This window comes from Arvicola amphibius, chromosome 12 (genome assembly GCF_903992535.2).
Source record: "Arvicola amphibius chromosome 12, mArvAmp1.2, whole genome shotgun sequence".
Taxonomy (NCBI): domain Eukaryota; kingdom Metazoa; phylum Chordata; class Mammalia; order Rodentia; family Cricetidae; genus Arvicola; species Arvicola amphibius.
Window position 1 is genome coordinate 33994609 of NC_052058.2, and position 26457 is coordinate 34021065.

General features: G+C 50.4%; 1 protein-coding gene across 3 annotated transcripts; it reads right to left on the reverse strand.

The window, feature by feature from the left end:
* Nucleotides 1–789: 789 nt before the first annotated feature.
* On the reverse strand, nt 790–25253 carry Gprin2 (G protein regulated inducer of neurite outgrowth 2). 3 transcript variants are annotated; one of them, XM_038309539.1, is made up of 2 exons: nt 25219–25253; nt 790–4721 (listed from the first exon to the last, which is right to left on the reverse strand). In XM_038309539.1, exon 2 carries the CDS (start codon nt 4713–4715, stop codon nt 3348–3350), a length of 1368 nt encoding a protein of 455 aa, XP_038165467.1. In that variant the 5' UTR covers nt 4716–4721; nt 25219–25253; the 3' UTR covers nt 790–3347. The 3 variants fall into 3 exon arrangements, with proteins under 3 accessions (XP_038165467.1, XP_038165466.1, XP_038165465.1); XM_038309538.1 differs by lacking the exon at nt 25219–25253 and adding an exon at nt 9938–10025; XM_038309537.1 differs by lacking the exon at nt 25219–25253 and adding an exon at nt 9263–9598.
* Nucleotides 25254–26457: the final 1204 nt, after the last annotated feature.

The following is a 26457-nucleotide window of genomic DNA, read 5'->3' on the forward strand; positions in this document are numbered from 1 at the left end:
ACATCAAGGGAATAGGCTATGGGCTACGGGAGCAGCCAAGCCAGCAGCAAAGAGCTACTAGCCCTGTCCCGTGGCCATGAAACACTGGGTATCACCAGTGTGTGAGCCCAGCACTAACTGGAGGTAGGTGCCTGACATGAGTTATGCAACTCCATTCCCATAAGCCAAAGATGAAGTACTGTGACCACTCCATTTTAGAGCTGAAGAAGTTTCAGGGCTGGTGTCTTGACCAAGATTTTATGAACATCAGTGTGAATCCAGAGTTCAGTCTCTAGCCCTAGACTCCTAGGCGATGGCGGCCCACCCCAAGTGCAAATCATCAGAACCAGCATGGGGAAGGCCAGCGTCAGCCACTCTCATAATCATCTAACATATCCAGGGGACAGAGACCACAGTGGAAGAGGACCTCTCTCTACTTCCCACCCTCCCCAGCACTGTGACCACCAGCAGGCAAAGAGCCTACATTTGAAGTGGTTCCCTAAGATCGCGATGCAGCCTGGAACCAGACAAGGCCTCTACTTCTTGTGTGTTACCTACAGGAATGTAGTTCTGGCAGGGGGTAAAGTCCAGGAAGCCAGACTTCAGCTATCCAAGACCCCAAGTGCCTCAGAAGGAGAACAAATAGACAGAAGGGAGTGGTCCCAGAACATAGAGGGGGGAACCTACCAGGACACAGACAGAGCCCTTGAATTCTTGGGCTTATGCCTCAGAGGACAGAATTTACCAGAACAAAGGAAACAAGACTAGCCATGCCCAATGCCCCAATTCTGCCAAGGCCTGGCAAAGCTCTGATCTCTCAAATTGTATTTATTTTTAATTCAAAATTAGACAAACATAGACAGCGAGTTCTACCACCTCTAAAGGGGACCCCAAATGTCCAGCCAGAAATCAAGAATCCAAGAGCAGTTGTCTATAAGGAAAGTCAGTGACCATTTTCAACAGCCCCTGGTCCAGTACCCAAATCAGGCCTTACCCAGGAGGGGGTCACTGAACAGGGAGTGGGAATGGGTCCAGTTCAGAAGCTAAGACACAGGTGCCACAGGGATGCCTGAGAACAGGAGCTGTAGAGATGAGCTAGTAGGTGTTATAAGAGTCCCAACCAACACACAGGCTGCACTGGGTTCTAGCACCATTGTACAAATGTTTATCAATCAGGATGAAGCTAAGCAGGTGGCTGGCTGGTCTGTTCTGACCCCAGTAGGCCACCTGGCTTTCATCTCTGTACCAGGTGCAGCATGGGAATTGCAGGTTGGCACAATCTACCCAACAATGAACTTGAAATCTGTATGTGGCAGAGGAGAAGGTCTTCGTGCAGTGGGTTTCACTGTCACCAGCCACACCCTTGGGTCTGTTTTTCTTCACATGGACCTCAGGAGCCTGTCCACCCACCCTTGCTTGTCCCAGAAAGTGGCCTCACTGTCCTCCTGCCCCAAATGAAAGGATCTCAGCCTCCTTGACTTCTCACTGAACATACACATGGATTGGGACTCTTCCCCCACCTTCTGCAGATTCTGTGATGCTTATCTCAGGCACCCAAGCCAGCCTCCCAGCTGATGATGAACACCCAAAGCTACCAGCCCAACAGTGGCTCACCATATTTCAACAGAACAGATATCTCCAAGTTGTCCCCACTCCGTCCACCTGTCCAAGCCCTCTGTGTCAACAGCCTTCTTGGCTATGGCCCTGTGTGAAGATGACATTGCCCCATGTCCCCAAAATGATCTGCTCACTCCCATTCAGGCTCCAAGATTGGGCTGCTGGTACCCATGTATGAAGGAGACAGAGTGACCACATGCCATACCCCAGAACACAACGTACTTGCCTTGTATCACACAACTATTCACACATGCCCAGGACTCTAAGGGATGTGCTTGCTCCCTGGGAAAGGCATAGTACCTATGAAACTGAGGTTTCTCACCTAGAAAGCCAACCTGTCTTGCCTTGTTTCTTTGACCCACTGACATGCCGGTCCTCCTCCAAACCTTAAGCCATGTTGCAGAGTTTTCCCTATTTCAGTGAGTGCCTGGACCTTGCAGACGGAGCAGATAAGCCCCAGGATCCCAGGAGTGGCTTCAGCCCCTGGTGCACAACTTATTACAGCTTCAATCCTACATGAACATAACCAAATCTGAGGCCCTGAGTCTACATAACGCTGGAACTATCTGAGGGGCTCTATCCCAGGTGTCTAGGATCTTTAACAGACTACCCCAATCCTCCTGGGCCTTGAGAAGCCCATGGGGAATAAAATCAGGCAGCTAAGGCCCTGTGTCCCCTCTCCCCACCAGATCTACCAGTCCTCACCGACCAGCCCACACTAGGCCATTGCTAACGCTGACATTGAGAGCCTCTCAGCTCTAGCTATTTCCTACCTGGTGGGAACCCCAAGCCCAACTCCCCCACCCCCAGCCAGCTCCCTCCCAGAAGAACTACATCAGCTAGGATAAAATCCAATAGAGTAGGGTGAGAAAGGCACCCTTTCAAGCACTGATGAACATCTGGGGACAGATGGCTACTTGTTCCCCACTTCCTGAGGCAGGGAACCTGATACAGTGTCCTACAGAGGCAGGCTTTTGGAAACCCCCTCCAAGTGACACACGTGGCCCTTCTGTAATGCTCTGGTCCCTGCACTCCATGGACAGCGACTGCGTCTCATTCCGCACAAACCCACAGAACCTGGCAGAGAACGGGCATTCAATTCGTCCTTCCTGTCTCCAGCTACACTGAGCAGGCCCAGGTAGGTGTCTCAAGCCAGCACCAGGGCTCAACCTTGCCCCAGCTCTAAGCCTTCTGTACTATTTTGCACTGTCTGCCACAGAGCTCATCAGCTAGATCCTTGCCAGACTTCTGCTGTGACATCTGAGAAGAGCCATAAAGAGGAGAAACCACAACAAGGTAGGTGACAAGCACAGTACATGGCAGGCAGGGACCTCCAGCGATGTCGGTTCTCTTAGGACCAAGGCATCCCTGCCACCTGGACCTCCTGTGTAATGTAAAAATTCATTATTTCTTAGCAATGCTATTAAAAATGAAACCACCGAGACTCCTGGGGGAGAAACAGCAAAGTTCTGCGGATGGACTAAACAAAAGGTTAAATACTTTTACAGGAAAGAAACCAGGATTTCACCGATGTGCAATGCAAACTCCCTGTCCCAAGTCCAGAGGCCAGAATGGGGAGGTGGCTCTTGGGAATCAAAGCCCTTAAAAGACAGCCCAGCTGCATGGAACCGCAAGCCCAAGGCTGGTGTGCAAGTGAGAGGGTGGGTTCTGGTAACACCGAGTCTTCGCTGTGCCTGTCACTGGCCTGGGACCAAGTCCAGAGTCCAGGCCTGCTTCAGGGTCATGGTTCCTCATTCTGGAGCAGCTCCCGAGCAGCCACAGCAGCTGGGGCGCCGCAGCGACTGCATGACGGCCCGCAGAGGGCCCCTGCGGCCCTCTGTAGATAGACTGTCCTCGCTGGCTGGTGCCTGCTGCAGCTGCTCAAACTGCATCTCCAGGTGCTTCTGGATGGCAATGCCAAGCACCTCAGGATCCACTGAGGCCCCATATACCTCCCATGTCATGCCCTCAGCATCCCACCGCACATCCCTCACGGGCGATGATGCTTCTTCCAGGCTGGACCCCAGCACTACTTCTGGAAACATGTTCAGAGTCTCAGGTGCTTCCAGGGACGGGCTGGTTGCCACAGCCTTGCAGGCTGCCACTGGAGCTACCTGAACCCCAGCATCCTGGGCTGAGGCCACACCCAAGGCCAAGTCAGTGGCTGAGGTCATGGTCCACACATCTTTGGTCCTGGAGCCAGATTCTGTGGCTAGCCCTGTAGGCACCCAAGGGTGGACACAGCAGTGAGGGTGTCCAGAAATCCCTCCAGGCAACTTACAGTGGAATTTCATCCCACACTGAGCCTGCAACCCAGACTCGCTCACGGATGCTACCAATTTGGGAAAGGCCAAGATGCCGGTAGCGGGCAGAGCATGGCAGCAGCCGCCAGATGCAGCCTCCCTCATCGTGCAGAGCAGAGCAGCTGGGGGCAGAGCCTGGCAGGAAGTGGTAGATGACTGTCCAGTCGCTTTGGGTCCACCTTGGGGACTGCTGATGAGACCAGTCGTGCCTTCCAGTTCTACAGTTGGCACCAACACCTGACTCTCCCCCAACATGCGGGCTGGTTTAGAAGTCCCATCCTCGGGAGCAAGGTCACTCTGCAGGACTGCAGGAGTCTGGCCATCTGGACCAGCAACACTCCCAGGCTGCAGCTGAGCCCTCTGGACAGGTGAGCTGCCAAGGGCAGAACAGCTGAGACTGGCCTTCTGAGCACCGCCACTACCCCGGGTCTGGGCACTATGGACCAAGTCTGAATGGCTCCTCTGCACAGCTGTCACACTGGGAGCCCGCAGGCGACACAGGTCACTGATGCCCATGGTAGACACGTTACCAACAGTCCTGCTTCTCCAGTGGCCTCCAGCACCACCCTGTGACCAAGGGCTCGGGGCCTGTGCTTGTTCCATGCTCTCGGTCTGGCACCCCTCTTCCTCCAGAGTCCGGGGACTCGTGCTGGCCTCTCCTGGCTGTGCGGGCCATACAGTGCTGCTGGCACTCTTGCGCAGCTCTGGTCTCTGCTCCCGACCTTCACACAGCAAGCTGGAAGAACTCTGGGACAGGGGCTGTGGGCGGGGACTTTGGGGTTCCCGGGCACCAGGTTCAGGTTGGCTAGAACTCATGGTTGCCTACAAGAGAGGGAAAAAAAAGGAAGTTAGTGAAGCCAAGTTTGATGTTGGCCTGTCACCTGCGTGCTTCTCTGAGCTTACACTGTGCTAAGCACACGGAGGAAGTAGCTTTGGCCCCAGCCTGCCTGACTGATCAGAGCCATAAGGATGTCAGTGACAAGACACATACCAGCCACACCAGGCTTGGCATGTGTCACAGAGATGACACTGCAAATATCTAATAATCACCAGAAATGGGCCCCAGAGACCACCACCATGCCAGCTGTTTGCCAAACTTATGAGATAGGTGTGGGTGTGGGGGCCAGAGGAAAGGGAACCCAGGGCCAAGTGAGCTGGGGGCCTAGGAGCGGTCGTGTGGCATCATCGGGAGGCTTTGGGAAAACAGCTCTCAAACAACCAAAACAGAAAGCCTGTAACAGGCAGCATGACTGGCAGCATCCACTTGGAAAGGTACTGGGGTCTCCTAGGTACAGGTTTGTGGGATATGGAAGCAATGGGTATGGGTAATCTGAGAACTCCTCTGGTTCTCCTCATGCCCTTCCACCATCCTCTCCAGCTTGACCCACTGAACTGTGACACATTTCAGACTGTCCTGTCAGGGTGAACGGGAGCAGGGATCCTGATGCTCGCCCACCCCTAAGACAGGGAGATAGCCCTTAATGCTGGCCCTAACTCTGTTCATTCATCTGCAGCCATTTCCTGAACCCCTGCTGAACGCTGCACTCACTGTTCTGCAGCTGGGAACATGGGAATCATTTAGTGCTGGCTATTCCTGGGGATGACCATCCAGCAGTGAGAGAAAAAAATGCCCAATGGCAAAAATCAGACATACCCTCTGCAAAATGTCAACTCTCTTCCTGGTATGGCTATTCCAGCACAAAATGCACCCACCGCCCTCCCCCCCAGAGCTGCCTAAACTCAACACAACCCCTTTTCACCCCACCATCTCCTCCTGAGAACCTTTCCCAGCTGCCCAGCTGGGCTGTCTCCATCCCTGGCTTCAGCATCATGGAGCAGGAACAGAACGCTCTGGCTGACCCCCAGTACTGCTCCCCTGAGCCCAAAGGTAGCAGAGTCAGGGCTTTGGTCTGGTATTCACCATCAGATTAGCACCCTGCCCTGGATGTGCAGCTGGCAATAGGAGGCCAGCTGCCATGTGGCAGACAGAGAGAATGAACTTAAAAACAAGGCCACGGAGGAGTAGGCTAAGTGCCCAAAGCTGTCTGAGGAGAGACCCTGCCAAGACAAGGAACTCACAGGAATGGTAGGAGAAAGCTTTCTGGAGAATTATGGAAACCAAGGCTGGGGAGAGAGGGAGAAGGTGCCCAGACGGAACAAGTAGTCGGGGACACAGCAAAGTGACAGGCAGATTGGAACGTGGGCAGGGCCAGAGGGTCAGGATAACTGGGCCAGCCCAACCCTCCTGAAATGGGGAAGATCACCCTGGAACTCTCTGTCAGGAGGGCTGGGCTAGAGAGGCAAGGCAGATACAGAAGGCGACAGTTTTGGTTTAGGCAATCCCAACCCTCCCCACCTACCTTAGGCTGATAAAGACTGACAGAAAACCAACCACCCTGCCAGGTGAGCGTGACCCAAATGGAATGTGGCCGTGTTCCTGAACTCAACTTCTGCTGCAGGAAATACTTCCCTGTCTCGAGTTCAGGACAGCGGGGGAAGTCTTGAAGCCTAAGGGCAGAGTCCGGTCCAGTACAACTGCAGGCTTTGATGGAAAGGCTAACCCTTGCCCTGTCATGTGGTGGACACTAGCCACAAGTGGCACCTGAGCACCCGTCATGCAAATACTGTAACCGAAAAACTGTTTCTGATCATTTAAATAACTGGTCACATGTGGCTGATGGTCGCTGTATTGGGCCAAGCCACACTGCACACAGCCAGTTTGGTAAGGAGTGGTCCCATCCTAGCTGTTCCTCATGTCCAAAGCCAGACCAGATGGGTGGCAAAGGAAGGACTCTGCTCCAGGACTGCCCTCAGGAAGTGTTAGCACCCAAATGCCGGGGGAAGGTGCTAAAGCTAAAGGCAGTTCCAGTGACGACAAGGCTGGGTGCTGCAGGCTCGGCCACAGCCTTTGCAAATACCGTCTCGTTCCACGGTCACAGCAACCTCATGATGCAATTCATCATCCCCATTCTACAAATGAGGCCACGGCTCAGAAGCTTAGTGACCAGGCCAAGGGCACAGAGCTGGCCAGTGGCTCAGTGAGGAATCAAGCCTGTGAGTCTATGAGGTCCTCTGCACAGTGTGTTGCTCGCTGACCTGACCACTGTAAAAACCTAGAGTTCCGGTACCCAGCCCTGCCTCTGTGCTCCCAATGGTGTTTCATGACATGCCAATGGAGCTACATGGGAGGGAGCGAAGCTTGACCCACTCTGCCCGACTGTTAGGCTGCATGGGATAAGGAGGGCAGAAAGACACCAGCAGACTGAAAGTCCTGTGGGCACCTGTGGGCATCTGTGGGCAGGGAGACAACCACCCAACCATAGGGTCAAAGAGCCCCGAGGGAACCCCATCAGAAGATTCTACACAGCCCTGGGTGAGATCCACTGCTTTGGATCCTTCTAGGGAAATTACAATAAAGAACAGACCAGTCCCTTGGCCCCCAGAGGAAATAGGTGGGACAAGACTGAGGGAACCCCAGCCCGACCTATTGAGAAGCCATCAGCCAGGAAAATGTTTCACCTCCCTCCCCAGACAAAGTCCATCCCCCAGAGAGACCAATGACACAGAGACCCCAGTGGGAAGTTCTGCATCTATTGGTTACTTCATTGAGTTCACCACTCTACAAGCAGCAATTTTTAAAATGTCAAAGAATCCGCAGCTGCAAATGGCCAACTTAAAGCCTCACCAGTGCACAAACCACCCTCATGTGCAGCAAGCAAGCAATGGCATTTTGCATTACAAACCCCAGCTTTGCAGAAACTTCCAGACTAGCTTAGCCAAAGAGATCCATTTGGTCTGAGGCTCCAATATTTGCCAGCCCAGGAATCTAGGACATGCTCAGTAGGAAGGCCAAGGTGTGACATGCATGTAAACTCCCCCTTGTAAAGTTAGTCCTACCCTACAAGGTTTCTGGGAAGACTTGAAACCACAGCATTGTAGGAATTAGCACTGGGGATGCTCTAGAAGCAATGATACCCTTTTGGGAAACCACCAACATGCTCAACAGGTAAGCTTCATCTTTTAATCCTTGCTTCCCTTACTCTATCCTGTGACATTGCCAGTTTCCCTAATGCCCCCATCACTTAGTTTCCCAGGGTCTATTTTAAACTTTCACCTAGGCATATACTATGCATATACTGAAGTGTACATGCCGCATGCCTTAAAAGTCATGTTACAGTCATGGGCAGCTTCTAGTTTTACCCAAAAGAGATGCTGGGATGCAGCTGGAGAGGTGGCTCAGTGGTTAAGGACACACACGCTCTTGCAGAGGACCTAAGGTTGGTTCCCACCACTCAGGCTGGGTGACTCTCAGCTATCTGCAACTCCAGCTCCAAAGGATCAGATGTCTCTCTGGTCTCCCACAGGCACCTACACTCACATGTACATCCCCACACAAAGACACTCTCCTGGGAAGGTGTTTTAGCATGACATAAAAGGCAGACATATCCAAGAGCATTCGTGTTGACTAATGTTGTTCTTCCTTGATGTTGTTTCTCTGGCCTTGCCTAATGTACCAGTCATAATGGCTGTGGCTGGTGTCACGTGGTCTGTCATTGCTCGACTGTCATTAACTAAAGAATCAACCACCCTCACAAACAGCAAGCAATCATTGTCATTTTGAATAAGAACCCACACACACACACCCAAATTTTTAGAAACTTGCAGACTAGCCCAGCCTGAGACTGCTGGCTTTACTTGGTCCCATTCTCAGCTCATCTGAGAAGCCCAGACCTTTGGGATATACCCACGCAGACTTCTAAAGGGGCCCATCATGGGCCACACCATGTCATCCTTGTAAGTGCTCTCTTAAGCAGCAGATGGGTATATGGCAGCCTCTGTATCCAGAAAGCCACAAATGTGGGGAGCAGGGGGTGAGGGGAGAACCAGGACTAGTCACAGTTAAAATACAGAAGTTACTCAAGGACCAGGAAGGGATACCCCCTACAAATCACTCAAGTCCCTTGTACAGAAGGGTGTGGCCACCAATGGCAGGTGGTTTGATCCATTTCCAGAGCAAATGAAGGGTCTGACAGGAACACTCAGGCCAAAATTGGGGAACGCTGCTGGGAATATTTCTAAAAGAGTTCCGAGGCTAAAACCAGTCCCTCATCGCTTCTAACCTCATCCAGAGTGTCTAAAGACAGGGGAATGCTGGGAACCGGTTCTTGGGGTAAGTGTGGGGCAACCACCTCCAAGATGCCACCCTGCTCACCATTGAGAGGTCTAAACCCCTAGGAGTCCCCAGCCTAAGCCTGAGCCTGGCCCTGTGATGGTTCGCTCACTCCCTCAGAGGTGCTTCTAGTGGGTCTGCTGTCATAGCATGGAACAGCCCCCCCCCCCAACCGTGGCCACTGTGATCCTACCTGCACTCCCCAGCATGGGCACACGCCTCACAGTGGTCACCCCAGAGATCAAGGCACATTTGCAGTATGAGCCTGCAGGAAAGAGCATTGGTACACACAGCAGCAGTCCGCACGCCAAACACAGGCCGCCCCTGCTGCGGGCAAAGGCCTGAACGCACCACACACCACGCAACCTCCCTGGCCAGGACTCCCTTCCCCGCACCTCCAGAGCAAAGCCCACTGGGGTCTCAGGAAGAAGGACCCAACACAAGCCTCGGAACTAGGCTACAGACCTTTCCAGGACAAAGACGGTGGCTCAAAGGACATGGGGCAGGGAGCTCCCGAGTAGAGGTGCACCCTGGCAGAAGAGGGCGGGGTGCTGGCAACAGAAGACAGGGTGGGGGGATACAGATGGAAGAGAGGAGGATACCGGGAGGGAAGAAGCAAAGAGAAGCGGGGCGGAGGCCGATGGACACAGGTCCGGGGCCGAGAAAAACAAACAAACAAACAAAAAAAAAAAACCACAAAAACCCGGAGGCTGGGCAGAGGAGACGCGGAAAAGAGGACCCGAGAGGGCAAGGGGAGGCGACAGTGCGGAGGAATGCGGCGCAGGCTGCGGTGAGGCGTGGGTTCAGGGTTGCAGGAAAGGGGGCGCCGCCCACCCCACCCTGGCACCCACCAGGGCTAGCCTCTCACCCTGTCGCCGCCGGGGCCACGCAGGCCGACCGAAGCGCTGCGCCTGCTGCCGCCACAGGTGCCAGGCGCCAAGATGGAGCCGAGGCCGCACCGGGTCGGGCCCGCCGAGGTGTAGCCTACCGCGGAGCCCTCACTGCCGAGGGGCGGACAGGGAGGTTGGCGCTGGTACCCGGTGTAGGGGCGCTGGGGTTGGGGGGAGCGGCTCTCTCACCTGGGCGCGCCCCGCCTCTCCACTGCCTCTGCGCCCCGGCCCCGGCTCCGCCCCCTGTCTCGGCCCCGCCCCCACGCCCACTCCCCTAGGCCCCGCCCCCAAGGGCGCACAGACCCTTCCCGACCCCTCCTCAAGGCGGTTTCCCCACTGTGGAATTTTCCATCTTTGCTTTGCAGCCCTCTGGACATGGCCGACCTGTGTGTTCCAGACTCCAAAGGGCGCCACTATCGTGTCCCAGTTACACCACCTCCCACCTTTCATGGTTAGCTCCTCAAATCCTCCAGATCCAAAGTTCTCTCCCTCAGAGCTTTGCCGGCCCCAACTCCTCCCTCTGGCACCAGGATCTGCAGATCCTCAAGGATCTGCCCTCATGTTCTTTTTCATCCTGCCCTTCCTTTCACAGTTCTCGAGGCCTCAGACCCTGCTCTAGAGACCTTTACCCCCAGGGCCTGCTCTCGTGAGGCCTTGTACTTCTACAGCCACTGGTTAGGGAATCATCCGCCCTTGATTCAAAGGTACTATCTTCTCAGCTCTGTACTCACCTCAGGGAGAAATCCAACCTTGACCCCAGGCCTTTTAGGTTTAGGATCCCAGTCTAGGCCTCAGGGCACCTGTCCAGGCCCCGGGCTCCCAACTTCATAGTCTCCTTCCCCAAAGTCACTTTCTCAGCCATGTCCTTCAAGGTCAGCTTTCTTGATATCCTGTCACCTCATCTACTTCCACCCTTGCCCTCTGACCCAATCCAACAGGAGGCCTCCAGTTTCCCAGCCTGCCTCAGGGATGCTAAGAGCTGACGTGCTTCTCCTATAATTTCCAGAAACCCTGATATTTTCTTCCTTGGTCCTTCCTTGTCCCTTCCTAAAAACTCTATAGACTCTAGGAATACCTGAGTCCCTTGGGAGACCTGGGAGCCCCATGACATTCCATCCACATCTCCAGACACACAGGACAATAAGCCACCCCACCTAGATCTGGCCAGACTACTCCATCAGTCCATCTTCAAGGATTTCCTGGTACCCAGGGCCACATGGTAAGAGGAGCCTGGGCTTCTTCCGAGTTCCAGTGTCACCCTCCTTTGTTGGCACCAGCCCTGGGGACTCCAACTTGCCCGTTGTTGTCTATACTCCTTCCAGACAACATGATCTTTGTGTCTCTTGGGGGAATCTCGATCTTCTCAGAAAGACCTAGATTCCACCGGGGTCTCAACGTATTCTTTCCAGTTCAGGAAGGCAGCCATCCAGGAAGAGATGAGCACCATAAAAACAGGTTCTGGCTTCCACACTTCTCTCAGCCTGCCCGAGGGGTCCTGCCCAAATCTCCCAGAGATTTCTGTGCCAGGTGACACTAGCCAGTGCCTGGCCTTCCCAGAATCCACCACTCTTCTCATGTTCATATTCCCTTTCCAGAGAAGTCACTTGAGTCCCCAGAAGGGGTAAAGTAAATGTGGCTACTCTGAGAGCCAGACCCAAACCCCCATGCCCTGGGATCCTAGGTACCAGGGCACCCTGACAAGAACCTTGCCATGTGTGCTCCCAGGAAGCCTGCTCAGAGTTGGATGTCAATATATGTCTGCCATACTAGATACACACAGGCATGGGCTGATTGGACCATGCCACCAGGACCTCTGAGCATCACCTCGTTCTTGACCTCTTGGCTCACTGGTCCCATGACTTGGCAAGAAGGCTGCCCTGGCTATAGTAGTGACCCAGGGAGTACCTGGGATAAGGACCTCCAACTTTCCAATATCCAACATGTTCATTTACCGTGTGGTCCCACACCCAGGCAAGACTATTCATCTCTCTGGGATCAGTTTCTTCATCTGATAAGCAATGGTAATTGCCTCCCTATCTCATGACTGGGGGGAGGTTGGCATTGTGAAAGTGTTCTGGGCAATGCTCTTGCCGCTGTCACTCAGCTGATCACAATTTACCATGTCCCTCCTGTGCTGGGATCTGGAGGTGCACGCAGGGCTGTTGGGAGTGGGGAGGAAGGCAGAGCATTGTAGAGCGTTGTGGTAAGGGGAAGTGTACCTGGCTTGGTAACCATGTGGGCTGAGTGTCATTTGCTGAGAGGAGCAGTCATGGAATGTTCTCAGAAGCTCATAGTGGGCACATAGAGACAATGTCACTCAGTAGAGAAGCAGGAGTTCCTTAGGAGGTCTGAGCATCATAGGCACAGGGGTGATCTCTAATGTCTCAGAGGTAAGATCTTCAGAGAAAAAGATGAATGAGATGGGTCTGGAGAGATGGCTCAGAGATTAAGAGTACTGGCTGCTCTTCCACGGGTCCTGAGTTCAAGTCCCAGCAACCACATGGGGGCTCACAACCGCCTATAATGAGATCTGGTGCCCTCTTCGAGGTAGAAGTGTGCAGGTAGAACACTGTATGCATAATAAAGAAATAAAAATCTTTTTTAAAAAACGTGAGAGAGAAAGGCTTAGAAACCCAGTGATGAGAGATCAAGTGGCAAGGACTGGGAACCAGACCAGATATAAGAAAACAGCTATACCTGGGTGACCCAGGGCACTAGAGCATATTGTTCAGAGAGGTGCTGGAGGCAGACACTTCTGGAATGGGTAGAGGAATAGTTAGGAGAGGCATCACCAACATGGTATGTACCTAGTCACCTAAAGCTCGGCCATAAAGGGGAGAAGATAGATGTCATGGGAAAGAAAGATAAGGGTCAAGAAAGCTGTTCTTATTTTAGTTGGTTTTGTTCCCTTTATTTGATTTTTTTAAATTTGTTTGTTTTTGGATTTCTCTGTGTAACAGCCCTGGCTGTCCTGGAACTAGCTCTTGTAGACCAGGCTGGCCTCAAACTCACAGAGATCAGCCTGCCTCTGCCTCCCGAGTGCTGGGATTAGAGGCATGTGCCTCCACTGCCTAGACTTTTGTTCGATATTTAATACGCTGTATGTCACATGCTAATTCTGGTTAAGCTAAGCAAAGGGACAGTGTGTGGGGAAACTGCAGGAAACACCCCTGGAAGCTGACCTCGAAGAGCCAGCTTGTCTCTGCAAGACAGAAGCCAGATGACACAATGCTCCCTGATGTCGCACCCTGTTACTGCCTTGGGAGATAGCACTTGGCTCCTATCTTAGCTTCTTTCCCTGCTGTGATAAAAATACTCTGATAAAAGCACTTGAGAGAGAAATGGATTGTTCTATGTCAAGTTCTAGGACATAGTCCACCATGGCAGGAAGTCAAGGCAGTGGGAGCTTGCAGCTGCCGGTCACACTGTATTCCTAACCTGGAAACAGAGGAAGAAATGTGTGGTAATGCTGGCTCACTTTCTCCATTGCATTCAGTCCAGGATCTCCACTCAGAGAATTGTCCCATTTATAATTAAGATTGATTTTTTTCACATCAATTAACTTAATCAAGATAATCTCTCACAGGCATCGCCAGAGGCCCATCTCCCAGGTGAGTCAGATTCCATCACATTAACAATTAGCATTATCCTAGCTCCTCTGTGAGAATGCCTCTCTGTGAGCACCATTGCCATACACACACAGGCATGCGCACACACAGGCATGTGCACACACATGCATGCACACACAGACGTACACATACATGAACACATGCATGCATGCATGCACGCACACACATGCCACACTTTCCCCCAAAAGAGGAATGGAGGTAGAGTGGCCAAAAACAGACAGAGTAGTGTGCATTGTGCTGAATTGAGCATGTTCAACAGCTAGGGAATCAGAAGGGGGGAGAGGGAGAGGGAGAGAGAGAGGGGGGAAGAGAGAGAATGGAAACAAAAGCATGACATCACTACTATCTCCAAAGGACTGAGATCCAGAGTGAGCTAAGGAGGGGGAAGGGTAGGTATCTTTCCTGTTTTTAATGAACAGGAGCAAGAAGAAATGTTGCAACAATAGTGAGGGGTTCAGTCTATTTCCTCTCCTGACCTAAAAATATGATCTAAAATCTTGAAATCTAAGGGGCTCACATACTAAAATCTCACTGGCCCTGTCGACAAGCCTAGGGCAGAGGGAAAGAGCACTTCCGCCGGAGGGTGAGTCAGTGTGCAGTATCTGCAGTAGTTTTAGAAGGGATGCTGAGTCCATGTGTCAGTGTGGAGGGGGAGAAAGCTCCAGCTATGGCAAACAGTATCTGTTTTTCTAACAAGAATATCCCTACTTTGCAATAGGCCCCTTTAACATCAGTTCTACAAATAAAAGGATGCTAACTCTCCAGGTATACAGTAGGTGACGGGCAGATGGATGGATGGATGGATGGATGGATGGATGGATGGATGGGTTTATCCAAGAGTACTATTCCACCTTAGTTCAACTCTACATGATTCCAAGATCAAAATAAGTAGGAGTTCCAGACTGGACTGATTCTTAGGTGCTTCTGCCCCAAGAGATTGGTGACAGCTGCAGATATGGACAATCAGATCACAGCAATAAAACAGAAGGGTCCAGGGCACACAAAGAACAGGTTATAATGATATGCATTCCAGTTCCCCACATATACCCTCTGTTCTATTTAAGGATCCACCCCAAGACAGACACTGCTGACCAATCCTAGTCTCCTCGCCCCTCATCTATGGAAACCCCTCTAGCCAAGAGCACTATCAGGAACACAGACTACATTTCTAAGGTCCCATGAACCAAGCAGTAGAGGTACATTCTGCCCAATGAGAAGTGAGCAGAAATTGTGTGCAGCTTCTTGCTATGTTCTTTAGAAGCAATGTGTCTATTCCTTCCCTCTGCTGCCAACACAATGAAGGCACAGTGTGAACCTTGTTTATACCATTCCAATGAAGACAGGACCCTAGAGATATCAGAGCCAACGCCCCAACAATGTGGTGGCCTAACAGCATCTCTAGACTATTTGCGAGAAGATTTTAGGTGAGAGAGAAGTTGACCACCACCCTATATCAGCCACTATTTGAGATGGGTGCTGTCTTCTGGAAGGAAAGCCTATATACCAAAACTGTAGAGTTTATACCTGGAAGAGGCACAAAGCTGTGCTAGCTACTTTTCTGCAAATTTAACACAATTAGAGTCATTTGGGGAGAGAGAACCCCAATGAAGGAAATGTCCCTATGAGACTGGCCAGCGGGCAAGTCTGTGGTGCATTTCTTGATTGATGATAAATACAGGAAGGCCCAGCCCATTGCAGGTGGTGTCACCTCTGGACAGGGCCACTTGGGTTCTATAAGAAAGCATACTGAGCAAGCCAAGAGGAGCAGGCCAGAAAGCAACACTCCGCCACAGCCTCTGCCTCAGTGCCTGCCTCCAGCTTCCCTTCCTGTTTGAGTTTCTGTCCCGACTTCCCTCAGTGATAGACTGTAATGTGGAACTATAAGCTGAATATACCCTTTCTTACCCAGGTTGATTTTGTCCATGGTACTTTATCACAGCGACAGAAATCCTAAGACGAAACTTTAAAAAGCAGTTTCTCAGTGCATGCACGAGGCAGGATGCACAGCTAGAAGCTCCTGTTGTGCCACAGTGCCTGGTACGCCAGGCCCTACAATCTTAAAAAAGCCTTTAGCCTAGGACAGGTGATTGGAAACCCCACAGTGTTGGCACTTGCGAAATGCTTCTTGCCTGTCTGTAAAGGCCTGCATGCCTTAGAAAAACGTGGGCAGTGCTCGCTGTGCACAGAGCTCACCCGGGTACAGAGCTCACTGGGCACAGAACGTGGGCAGTGCTCACTGGGCACAGGCAGAGGTGACAGAGAATAAATACAACCATGCTGTGCTATAAATTGAGGAAGACACAGAAGGAGTTGTGTTGTGTGTTAGCAAGCCACTATGGAGGTGGATTTCTCCAGCCCTTCTGATTAAGGGTCTCTGAACCTGACCATGACTGCAGCTGAATGGCCAAGACCAGTCCAAGGTTGTTCCTTCTAAACCAAGATGAATATTCACGCCGATCTCAGGTTAAGGACATCACACATAGAATATATAAACTGTCCAGTCTGATCAATAAGAGGCCATGGTCTTCTTCATTAATCCCATCTCTTGCCCATGTAAAACACTGGAAGCAAACAGGTAGGAAGGCAACTGAGCTTCTAAAGGACAAATGCCACCAAAGAAACTGTGAGCCTGTATTTCTGTCCACTTAAGTATCCCCACCCAGTGTCACCAAAGCTTTGTTAACAGGAAGAGGGCTACAGAGGTGTGGCTCTCCGTGAACACAGCTCAGGCCCACTTCAGATGGAAGATGGGACAAAGAGGAAACCACAGAACCAATGAAGTGAACTCCTAGGGAAAAACCGGAGAGGAACCCGTCACCAAAAGATCTGCTCCACTCCCTGGGAATCCATAATTTTAGCCCAGCAGGGTCTGACAGCTCCTGCTTTTCTTCCGGATGGGAGTTCGCAGTCCCCATATCGGGTTCTTAATAACACTGGTTTGCTGAATGAATGACGCCATAAGTGTATCATCCTGGAGTACATGCAGACCCATGGACCAGGCGAGCTCCCGGAGCATGCGCAGATGTGATGGTGAGCTCCCAGAGCATGCGCAGACGTGATGGGGCAGGCTAGCTAGCAGCTAGTTCCAGCAACTAGGCTTGGAGCTAGATATGAGCCCCGCATGGCATTTCACAGCTGTCTCTCCCAGGGACAGGATATGTATGAGGAGCACAGCACACACAGCTATTTGGCTGGCCTGAAGGCAGACGAGCTGAGATTGTTAACTACTCCCAAGTTGCCTTCATTTCTTTCTGTGTTTATGGAGAAGATTTCTCTCTGTGGATGATAGCAGGGTGTATGTGCACATCGCCCAAAAGATATGTTTGGCCAAGTCACTGAACAGTGGATCTAACGTGAAGAGAGCCAATTCCTTTAATCATAAAGGGTAATTCTCCCCCTCTACCCTCTCTTTGTGTTGCTACTGAGTGAGCAGTGGAGCAGTTGGAGAAAAGTCTTAACCCCCAGATAAGCAATACCTAGAACAGTGAAGCAACAAACTGGAAAAACCCTGGGTTCCCACCTGCTCGCCTGAAAGCCTGCAGTGATGGAGAAACTTCTCTTGCTTAAGCTGTCTGATCTCTCTTCCAGCTGTTCAACCTACATTTTAAAGATTAGTCACCTGTTCCTCCCTCTCCACCCCGGGGCTGTAGGAGGGTCTCAGAGGAGTGGGGTGTGACTAGGCAAAAGCCAATTGCTATGTCACCTCACCCTGGCTATAGAGACTCTTCAGGACAAACGTATGTCCCATTTAGAGCCAGTAACATGAAAATCTACGGAGGGCCTTAGGAGGGGACACTCTTTTCCCTTGGGTGTGTGAGTCCTGAAGCTGCTGCACCCGTCTTACACAAGGCTGATGGAAGAGAGGCTCAGAGAATGACAAAGTAAGACTGTCCAAGTCTGCACTGGAGAGAGCCTGCAACCCAGGGAAGACAAAGACCTAACTCGTCCCTCCATACCTCAATTACAGACACAGATTTTATTGACTTTTTATTTAAACTTCGTTGGGAGAGATGTCTATCCCTTGCTTCCAACAATGCCATTAGTGACACACTTTTTTTGTTTTGTTTTGTTTCGTTTTGTTTTTCGAGACAGGGTTTCTCTGTAGCTTTGAAGCCTATCCTGGAACTAGCTCTTGTAGACCAGGCTGGTCTCGAACTCACAGAGATCCGCCTGCCTCTGCCTCCCGAGTGCTGGGATTAAAGGCGTGCGCCACCACCGCCCGGCTAGTGACACACTTTTATCAGCAGCCTGAGGACCATCGCAGCATCACGGACCAGGATGCAAACTTGAACTGCGAGTCAGAGACCACTGGAGTTTGTTCAGGGACAAAAGTCAGTTGTTCTAAGGAAGCGTGTAGACGACGTAGAACTAGAAAGTTCTCTGGATTGAGTATACAGAGCCAGAAAGACAGTTCACAGCTCAGCCCTTCCTGCAGGGGCTGCTGATCGGCCTGCATGCTGGCCTTGTTCCATGCCCTCGCTCAGCCAGAGGGCGCCCTCTACTGGCACAGGGTGACTATTGCTTTAAAAGCCTGGATGTCAAACTGGTGGCTTTTCCTTTTCCTTTTTTTTTTTTTAATAATTTGTTTGTTTTTATTTTATGTGCATTGTTGTTTTGCCTGCATGTATCTGTGTGAGGGTGTCAGATCTGGGAGTTACAGACAGGTGTGAGCTGCCATATGGGTGCTGAGAACTGAACCCAAGTCCTCTGGAAAAACAGTCGTTGCTCTTAACCGTTGAACCATCTTAATGGATGCTTTACACTTCTCCTGGAGCTAGGAATCTTGCTCCTCAGGTCCAGCCAAGTTTCCCAAGTCTCAATTCAAAAAATATGAACCTTATAGACAATGGTCATTTTTAATGTCAAAGAAAATGCACACATCCTTGTCAGCCAATGAGTTAGCACTTGAATGTGGTGACTTTGATCCAACAGCCATGTGATCTAAGATGCAGTCATCTACTGACTGTCTTTCCTGTTCAGGCTATGAGCATGACATCTATCCCTGTCAACTTGTCTTGCATGCCTACAGAGAATTATCTCAATAGTCAACACTCTGCTTTCAAGAGCCAGGTGACTAAATCAAACTGGCCACAGCCGTGCAGCTACTTTTCTTTGGGTCTTATAAATCAAGAGCCCAGGAGAGCCGGGCTCAGCGGGAGCTACACAGGCTTGAATTACATCATTGGAGACTGGTATCTCACCACCCCATCCCTTTGAGCCTCCCACCAATTCCTAGATTGTCTCCACAGCTTCACGTTCATGAGAACGGTTTGAGAAATTCAGAGCGTGCCAAATGATTGTGTTCGTTACTGTTGTTATTTCCTCTAACAGTTGCCTGTGGATTTTGAGTTCAAGTCAGTAAAATGAGGTGGGCTACCAACCACCGAGGCCTAAGGGTGTGGTGCTCCAACTGGCCAGGTCTGGATTAGCTTATCTATGGAGTTAAGGGGATGGGGAACTACCCAGTGACATGGCTTAAGAATAGGGGTGCACACGTGGGTTTTATCATCAGAAAAAGCAAAACTGGACACTAAACAGGCCAAGAAACAGACATCTTCTGCAGTCTATGCCTTTGCCTGCTCAGCATCCACACATCCTCCTTACCATAAATAAAGCTGTCAAGCTGCCTCTCCTCCCTCTTCTTTCATTTCCCCCTCCTTCTTGTTCCTCTCCTTCCTCTTTCTCCCCTTCCTGGCCCCCACTCCTTTCCTCCTCCCCTTCCCTCCTCTCCTTTCTCTTCCTTTACTTCTTCTTTCCTTCCTCCTCCTGCCATGTAGTCAGGCTTGTTTCAAATTTGCAATTCCCCTGTGTCAGCATCCCAGGGATTATAGGCGCTGACCACTTAGGCTGCCAGTTGTTAAACATTCTTCAAGAACATGCTATCATGGGCGCCCTGAATGCTATGACAGAATTCAATGCAAGACTCAGGTACTCCGGCAATGGCTGCATCTGGGCGCAGGTCCAGAATCTCTGGGGGATGCATCACTCCTTCAGCAGCCTGGAAAGAACTGTACCAAGTGCAGCTGTATAGATCTAGATGGCAGGACCTGACTGCTGAGCTCCTCAGAGCTCCAAACAGTCTGCTCCCACCTGGACTATTTCCTTCGCATCATATCTCAGATGGAAAACATCTGGCAGCCTATTCTAGCCAGGGGCTAAAGAGCGCGTGGAAGAGGGTCACACTAAGAAGGAATCGAGGATGCTGAGATAACCGAGATGGCTGAGGGACCATGGGACATCTGACTGTGCCCGTTTACTCCTTGATAGAGATGAAGACATCACTGAAGAGCCAGCCAGTAAGTGAGCCACTGGATCCCCAGGCTCATACATGCCATCCGTGGCCACGCCAGTGAGGAAGCTTTCACTAATCCTTGGGAGCTGTAGGCTGCTAGTTCGTGGGGTAGTGACACCAATACAACCTTCACTCGGGAGAACTGGCTGCTGTATGTGCCTGTTGGGTCCGGGATCGTGGCTCCTTGCTGGTCGGATGGTGATCTTGCTGAAGACCATGTACATATGCATATTGCTAACTACCTGCCTGTGTCAGTATAGACAAGGACAAGCTCCAGTCACATATCCTCTGTGACATTATCAGCAAACTAAACAGAAGCATGTTTCTCAATCTTGCTCCCATCACAGGTTGACAAGAGGGCTCTGCTCCACATGGGGACTTCTTAACACCTGCTTTTACAACCTCAATGCAGAAAAACACAGTAAATCATGCGTTAGTTCTTGAAGCTTCCATTGGGATGGGACCGGCATTACTTCTACTCTCATGGGCCCAAATAAATCACATGTCCATTCCTGATTCTAAAGGGGACTTAGCACCAGCTAATGACAACCACATTCATCTGCCTTTCCCCTTCCTCCTTACAGCACCTTCTCCCTGACAGTCTTGTCCAGCATGTCCCCATTCACAATGGTCTGTGCCACACCCCTACCCGCCACACACACGTAATCGCTAATTAAGAAACTGTCCTACAGGCCTCTCTGCTCGTTCCCTCCTCTCAGACACCTGGAGCTTGTGTCAAGTTGACATAAAATTAGCAGGACAGATCAGAAGCCGTAACTATGGAAACTGACGGAGGTGAGGGAGGCTGAGTTTTGTTGTGGTGGTTTTGATTTTGGTTTGGTTTGGTTTGGTTTTTCAAAAGAGTTTCTCTGCATAGTCATCGCTGTCCTGGAACTCACTCTGTATTCCAAGTGGCTTCATACTCACAAAAAAATCTGCCTGTCTCTGCCTCCCGAGTGCCGGGATTTTGATAAAAACACTTTGGAGTGCTCTGGGCTGCCAATCTCCTCTGCTTGCTAGTTAGGTGAGGACAACACACCCCTATCTATTGGATGGTTTGTTGTTCCATCTGAACGCATTCCTTATTATTTACCTTTCCTATGCTCGCACTTTCTCCATGTCCAGCCTTGAGTGGACAGAAGGTTCGGGGTGCAGTAGAAAGACCTTCAGGTCTCACCACATATGGCTTAAACCTGGGGCTGGAAATTCCTAGTCCTTAGAGGCTCTTACCTCTGAGTACCTTCTGGAGTCTTGGTCTTCCAATTTTACTTTGTTAATAAGAAAACAAAGCAATGGCACACAGCCGTTCCTGGAGTCCCTTTTCCCTTGATCAGCTCCCCACTGTAAGACTGAAAAGATCAATCGCTCACTTTCTTGGTCTTCCCTGACTCTGGCATAGATGTGGGTGGTCTGTCCAACAAAATCAATGAGGGAGAAGACTCAAGATATGTGCAGCCACCTGAGGCCATGCTGGGATCTGTGGCCCTGCTGCGCTTAAGGCCTTGCGGGTGTCTGTGGTCTGTGCTGCCATCGAGGGCTGTGGTGGTGTCCGTGGCCAATGCTGCAGTAGAGGATCGTGCTGATGTTCATGGAGACTGTGCTGAGCTCTGTGGCACCACGGGAGACCATGCAGATGTTGGTGGTCCATGCCGTTGCCAGAAATCATGTGGAAGTCCATGCTCTGTGCACCTGCCTACTGTAAAGGGCAAGGAAGCTACTTTTGCAGAGATGTTGATGACTACAGACTCACAGCTGAGAAAGAGGGACACAGAAGGCTTCTGTGACCACCCCCAAAGTAACAGCCTAGACAGAGAACTCTTAAAGATTGTGATAGAGATGCTGAAGTGTCGTTCTCCACAACTGATGGCTTCTGGTGGGGGGCGGGGGGATGTCTCTGTTTTCTTTAAGGGGCTGGCCACTGGGAGTCTGACCATGCTCCAGTGAGCATGTGATCAACACAAACTGAGGTCCTCCTCCTCCTCTTCTTCTTCTTTCAGGGGAGGTCACAAGGGTCGGGGTGAACCTGGGAGGACTTGGAAATGAGTGTGATCAGGTGCATGATGTGAAATTCCCAAATGATCAGTAAAAAATATAGTGTAAAATCTCTTTTTAAAAAATGTGCTTCCTCCATTAAGGAAACACCCCCGGAAGGTTCCATAAGATTGCCTACGCAGTGCCACCAGCTGAGGACCAAGTGTTCAGATGCCTGAGCCTCTAAAGGACATTTTTCATTCAAGTCAGCACAGCGGTCAAGACAGCACCTGGAACAGCTAGCTGCTGGCAGACCCAGGTCAGGCCCTTCCCAGCTGCCTCTCACCCCACTCAGTAAAACGGAATAAAAGCCCACCTGCGGCCCCACTCATCCTCCGCTTTTGCTAACCAAACATTAGAGCAGATGCTCTTCATCCGCAGACAAATTACATTATCCCCAATGGATGCCTGAAACCACAGTCGTGTCAAACCAACAAGTGCTGTGTGTGTGCTGTGCTTTTTCTTAGCCATCCCTACCTGTAATAAACTACATTTATTTTAGGGACAATAAGAGATTAGCAGCAATAGCCAGCTAAGTAATAGGATAATAACTATGTAATAGAACACATAATAAAATAATATAGTAAGAGTTTTGGGACTGTGGTCTCTCTGTCGATCTTATTATACTCTGTCCTCCTTTTGGGATGATATGAGAAACTACAATGCCTGTGTGAGGGACAAATGAGGGACATGGTGCAGATGTGATGGTGTAAATCACAAACAATCCCACACCAGTTTGGAATTATGATTAATAGAATGGTTATTTATTTAAAGGGGAAAAAACTTACAGATCACCGTCCCAGACAACAGCCCTCTGCGCAATCAGGAAGGGAACCTAGTCGTCAGAAGCGGAGCCGGAAGCCAGAGAGCGAGCAGAGGGAAGTGGCCGCGTTTTTTTTAAAGAGAGACCACACCCCAATGGGCTGGTATCTCAGCGGCTATTGGCTGAAGGAGCAGAAGGAGCTCCCGCAACACAGATGTGATTTAATAGTGCTAGACTACTCTGTAGATGGTGCTCTAACATAGGCGCAGCTATACTGCAACCGCTGAGCTGCTAAGCAAGGTCTCGGACTCCTGGGGGAATCAGCATATAGAGCATGGCTGCACTGGAAGAACAGAGTTGATTTGAGTCCCAGGACTGATATGGTATTTTATCACATTGTTCAAAACATCCCATAATTGGAAATGTCTTGAGCTGCTTGTTTCTGAGTTTTCTATCTGTGGTGGTTTTCATAAGAGCTGTCTCCCCACTTCCCCCCACAGGCTCAGCTATTTGAATAGCCAGGTGGTGGTGCTATCTGGGGAAGTTTGGGAGGTGCAGCTTTGCTGGAGAGAGTATGTCACTGGGGGTGGGCTTTGAGAATATACAGCTTTTCCCTAATTCTGGTACACTCTCTCTGCTTCATGTTTACAGTTAAAGCTATCCTGTCTCAGCTTCCTGTTCCAGCTGCCGTGCCTGCTGTTTGACGCCATACCTCTGCCCTGCCATGAGGGACTCTTACCCCTCTGGGATTGTAAGCCGAAGTCAACTCTTCCTTCTATAAACTGCCTTGGTTCTGACATTTTGTCACAGCGACAGAACAGTAGCTATGACACTGTTTAATATTTGTATTAACTTAGTTAATAAAACTTAGCTAACCTTATAACTGGAACCTCAGGAAATATACCCATGGATAAGCGGGAAAAAGACTGCTGTACACATGACTGTCAAGCTGCAAGAAGCAGGAACGGCCTCATTCTAGCTAAGGAGACACAGATGGTGATTTCTTGAACAGAGCAGACATCTAGGGAGAGGCAGCCGCAGCACAGCACAGGCAGGATTCCAGCAGCAAACTGGGTCTCTCCAGGCCTCCACTTCTGCCTCACACTCCTACACCAACTTTGTGTCTTACCCATACTTCCATGTCAGGCTTTGCCTTAGTTTGGTTTTCTATTACTGTGAAGAGACACCCTGACCAAGCAACTCTTATAAAGGAAAGCATTTAATTGGAGCTGGCTTACAGTTTCAGAGGTTTAGTTTATTATCGTCATGGTGGGACATGGCAGCATGCAGGCAGACATGGTGCTGGAGAAGGAGCTGAGGGTTCTACATCTTGACCCTTGAGCAGCAGAAGGAAAGACTGTGTCCTGGACATAGCTTGAGCATAAGACTCAAAGCCCAACCCCATGATGACACACTTCCTCCAATAAGGCCACACCTACTCCAACAAGGCCACGCCTCCCAATAGTGCCACTCCCTATGGGCCAGGCATGCGAACAAATGCGTCTATGGGGGCCATACCTACTGATGCCAACACAGGCTTCCAACAGGCCAGACAGCTCAACAGCTCCTACTCAAAAGGAAGCCTCTCTTCCTCAGCAGAAGCCACAGAAACTTCCAGAGCTAATTGTGACTATCCCATCAGAGGTCATGGGTCCATCTCTAAACCTAATGAGACTCTAGGGGTTAGACTGAATCCTCAGTGTGCAGACAAATAGGGAAAAGGGCTATAGCTAGGTAATTAATAAAGGTGGCCAATTTCCAAGATAGCTGGCTTCTTCCTCACCCTCCTGACTCAAGACAAAAGCTGAGCAGCTTGAAACATTGGCCTTGGGGACTTTTTTCTCCCTGCCGATGGACTGGATGAGGACACGTGACACAGTTGTAGGCCCATCAACCATCCTACCTTTTTTTCAAACTGATCAACACTAACTTAGTGGAGGAAAACTCCTCAGAAACTTTAAGAACGCCAGCTCTGAAGAAGAGACAGGATTTTTTGGCTTCCCGGGTCCCCGCTCTGCTTTGCAGAGTGCCTTTATCTCAGTGTGTCTGCTGCGTGCATGTGTTTCCCCCGCCCCCATCAATGCCTTTCTTCCCATGCTGAATCTGCTACTGCTGTCTGCAGTGGTTGGGAGTTCTCCAGTGCACTTCTGATCTCCCCTGCCTTTTAACTGGCAGAGAAAATGAGCTCGTTCAAGACCTTAGACTGTACCACTAGCTTTGTGACCAATGAATGAAATGCACAGATTGGCCATGGCAAGGTCTATGGCGAGGAGATGATGTGGGGAGCAGAGTTTCGTCTGCTCTGCGGGGACTATTCGGACAAGGAGGCGGGGAGGAATCAGCAGGAGAAAGCAGAATGCCCTGGCCTGTGTACGGAGAAGACATCAGTCAGGGAACAGAGGAAGAGAATAGGAAAGTAGGAGACACCCCAGGAAGCCGGAGTAAGCCAGGAGCGAGTCCCTGCCTATATCTTGGCATTCAGCGGAGTTGTCATGGAACTGGACACACAGTGAGGTGAGGGGCAAGAGGGATGTCCTACTCAACCGGATTTGCTCCCTTTAAGCTCCTCGAAAGAGAAGGCTTCTTGTACATCCACACAGTGGAGTTCTCCTCAGCCGTGAAGAAGAATGCTAGCATGGCATCTGCAGAAAAATGGAGAACAGGAAGTCATATGGTAAACAAAGCTAGCCAGACTTGGAAAGACAAATACTGTGTGTCTCCCTCATATGTATAATCAAGACTTATATGTGTGGGTGACATGAAGTTAGAAGTGATACTTATCGGGGAGGGGGGAGGCTAATGGGGATAAATACGAGAAAAATACATTGTATATTTACATATATATAAGTGTGATAAAATACATTAATATTTATTTTTGATTTAGTATTTATTATTTGTATAATAATAAATAAATGCTAATTTGAAAAAATAAGACAATGTGAAAAGTAAGAGAAAGGCTCTACGTTAGTCAACTTTCTCCTCCTGTGACGAAATAGCTGAGATCACAACCTAAACAGGACAGGTTCATTGTGACCCACTCTTTGGAGGTTTCCAGCCTGGCCCGGGTGTCTCCAGTGTTTTATGCTATCTGGGAGACAGAACATAATGGAGGAGAGCACACAGGAAAACAAGTAGCCCAAAAGCAAAGACAGCCTCAGGAAGGTACTAGGGTCCCAATAGCCCCTTTAAAGGCACACCCCAGTGACCTACTGGACATTTGTTCACTAGCCCCACCTGCTAAAGAATCCATCACCTTCCAGTAGCACCGCAGGCTGGGGACCAGCTCTCAACACGCGTATCTTTGGGATAGATGTATGACCCAAAGTATAGGAGGGCTATAAGAAATCATGTCCAAGGTCACTCTAGCTACACAAGGAAGCAGAAAGGATGCCAGGGGAGGGGGTTTCCTTCTCATAAATAGGGACCTTAGCTAATAGGGAGGAGTTGGCACAGGTATGAGATACATGTCTCTCTGTGTGGTCTTTATCCTGCCCTGGCTTCTCTGTTCCTAAGTGGTGAGAGGTGACACACCCGTAGATGGTGGCCGATTCTTAAGGTTAATTGAAAGTGGCCTTTCTCACGAATCATCTACCACACTGAATTATTTATCACCTGCAGGCACTCGAAGGCTTTAAGCTCTTGGACTTCGAGCAAATCTCCCTGGAAATGTGCTTGCCAGTGAAGATATGAGTTCCTTCTGGCTATGGAAGAGAGAAACCGTGTCTGCTGCTCTTTCCAAGTTTTCCAGCACCAGAGAGCCAGCATCAGCCAGATCTGAAAACA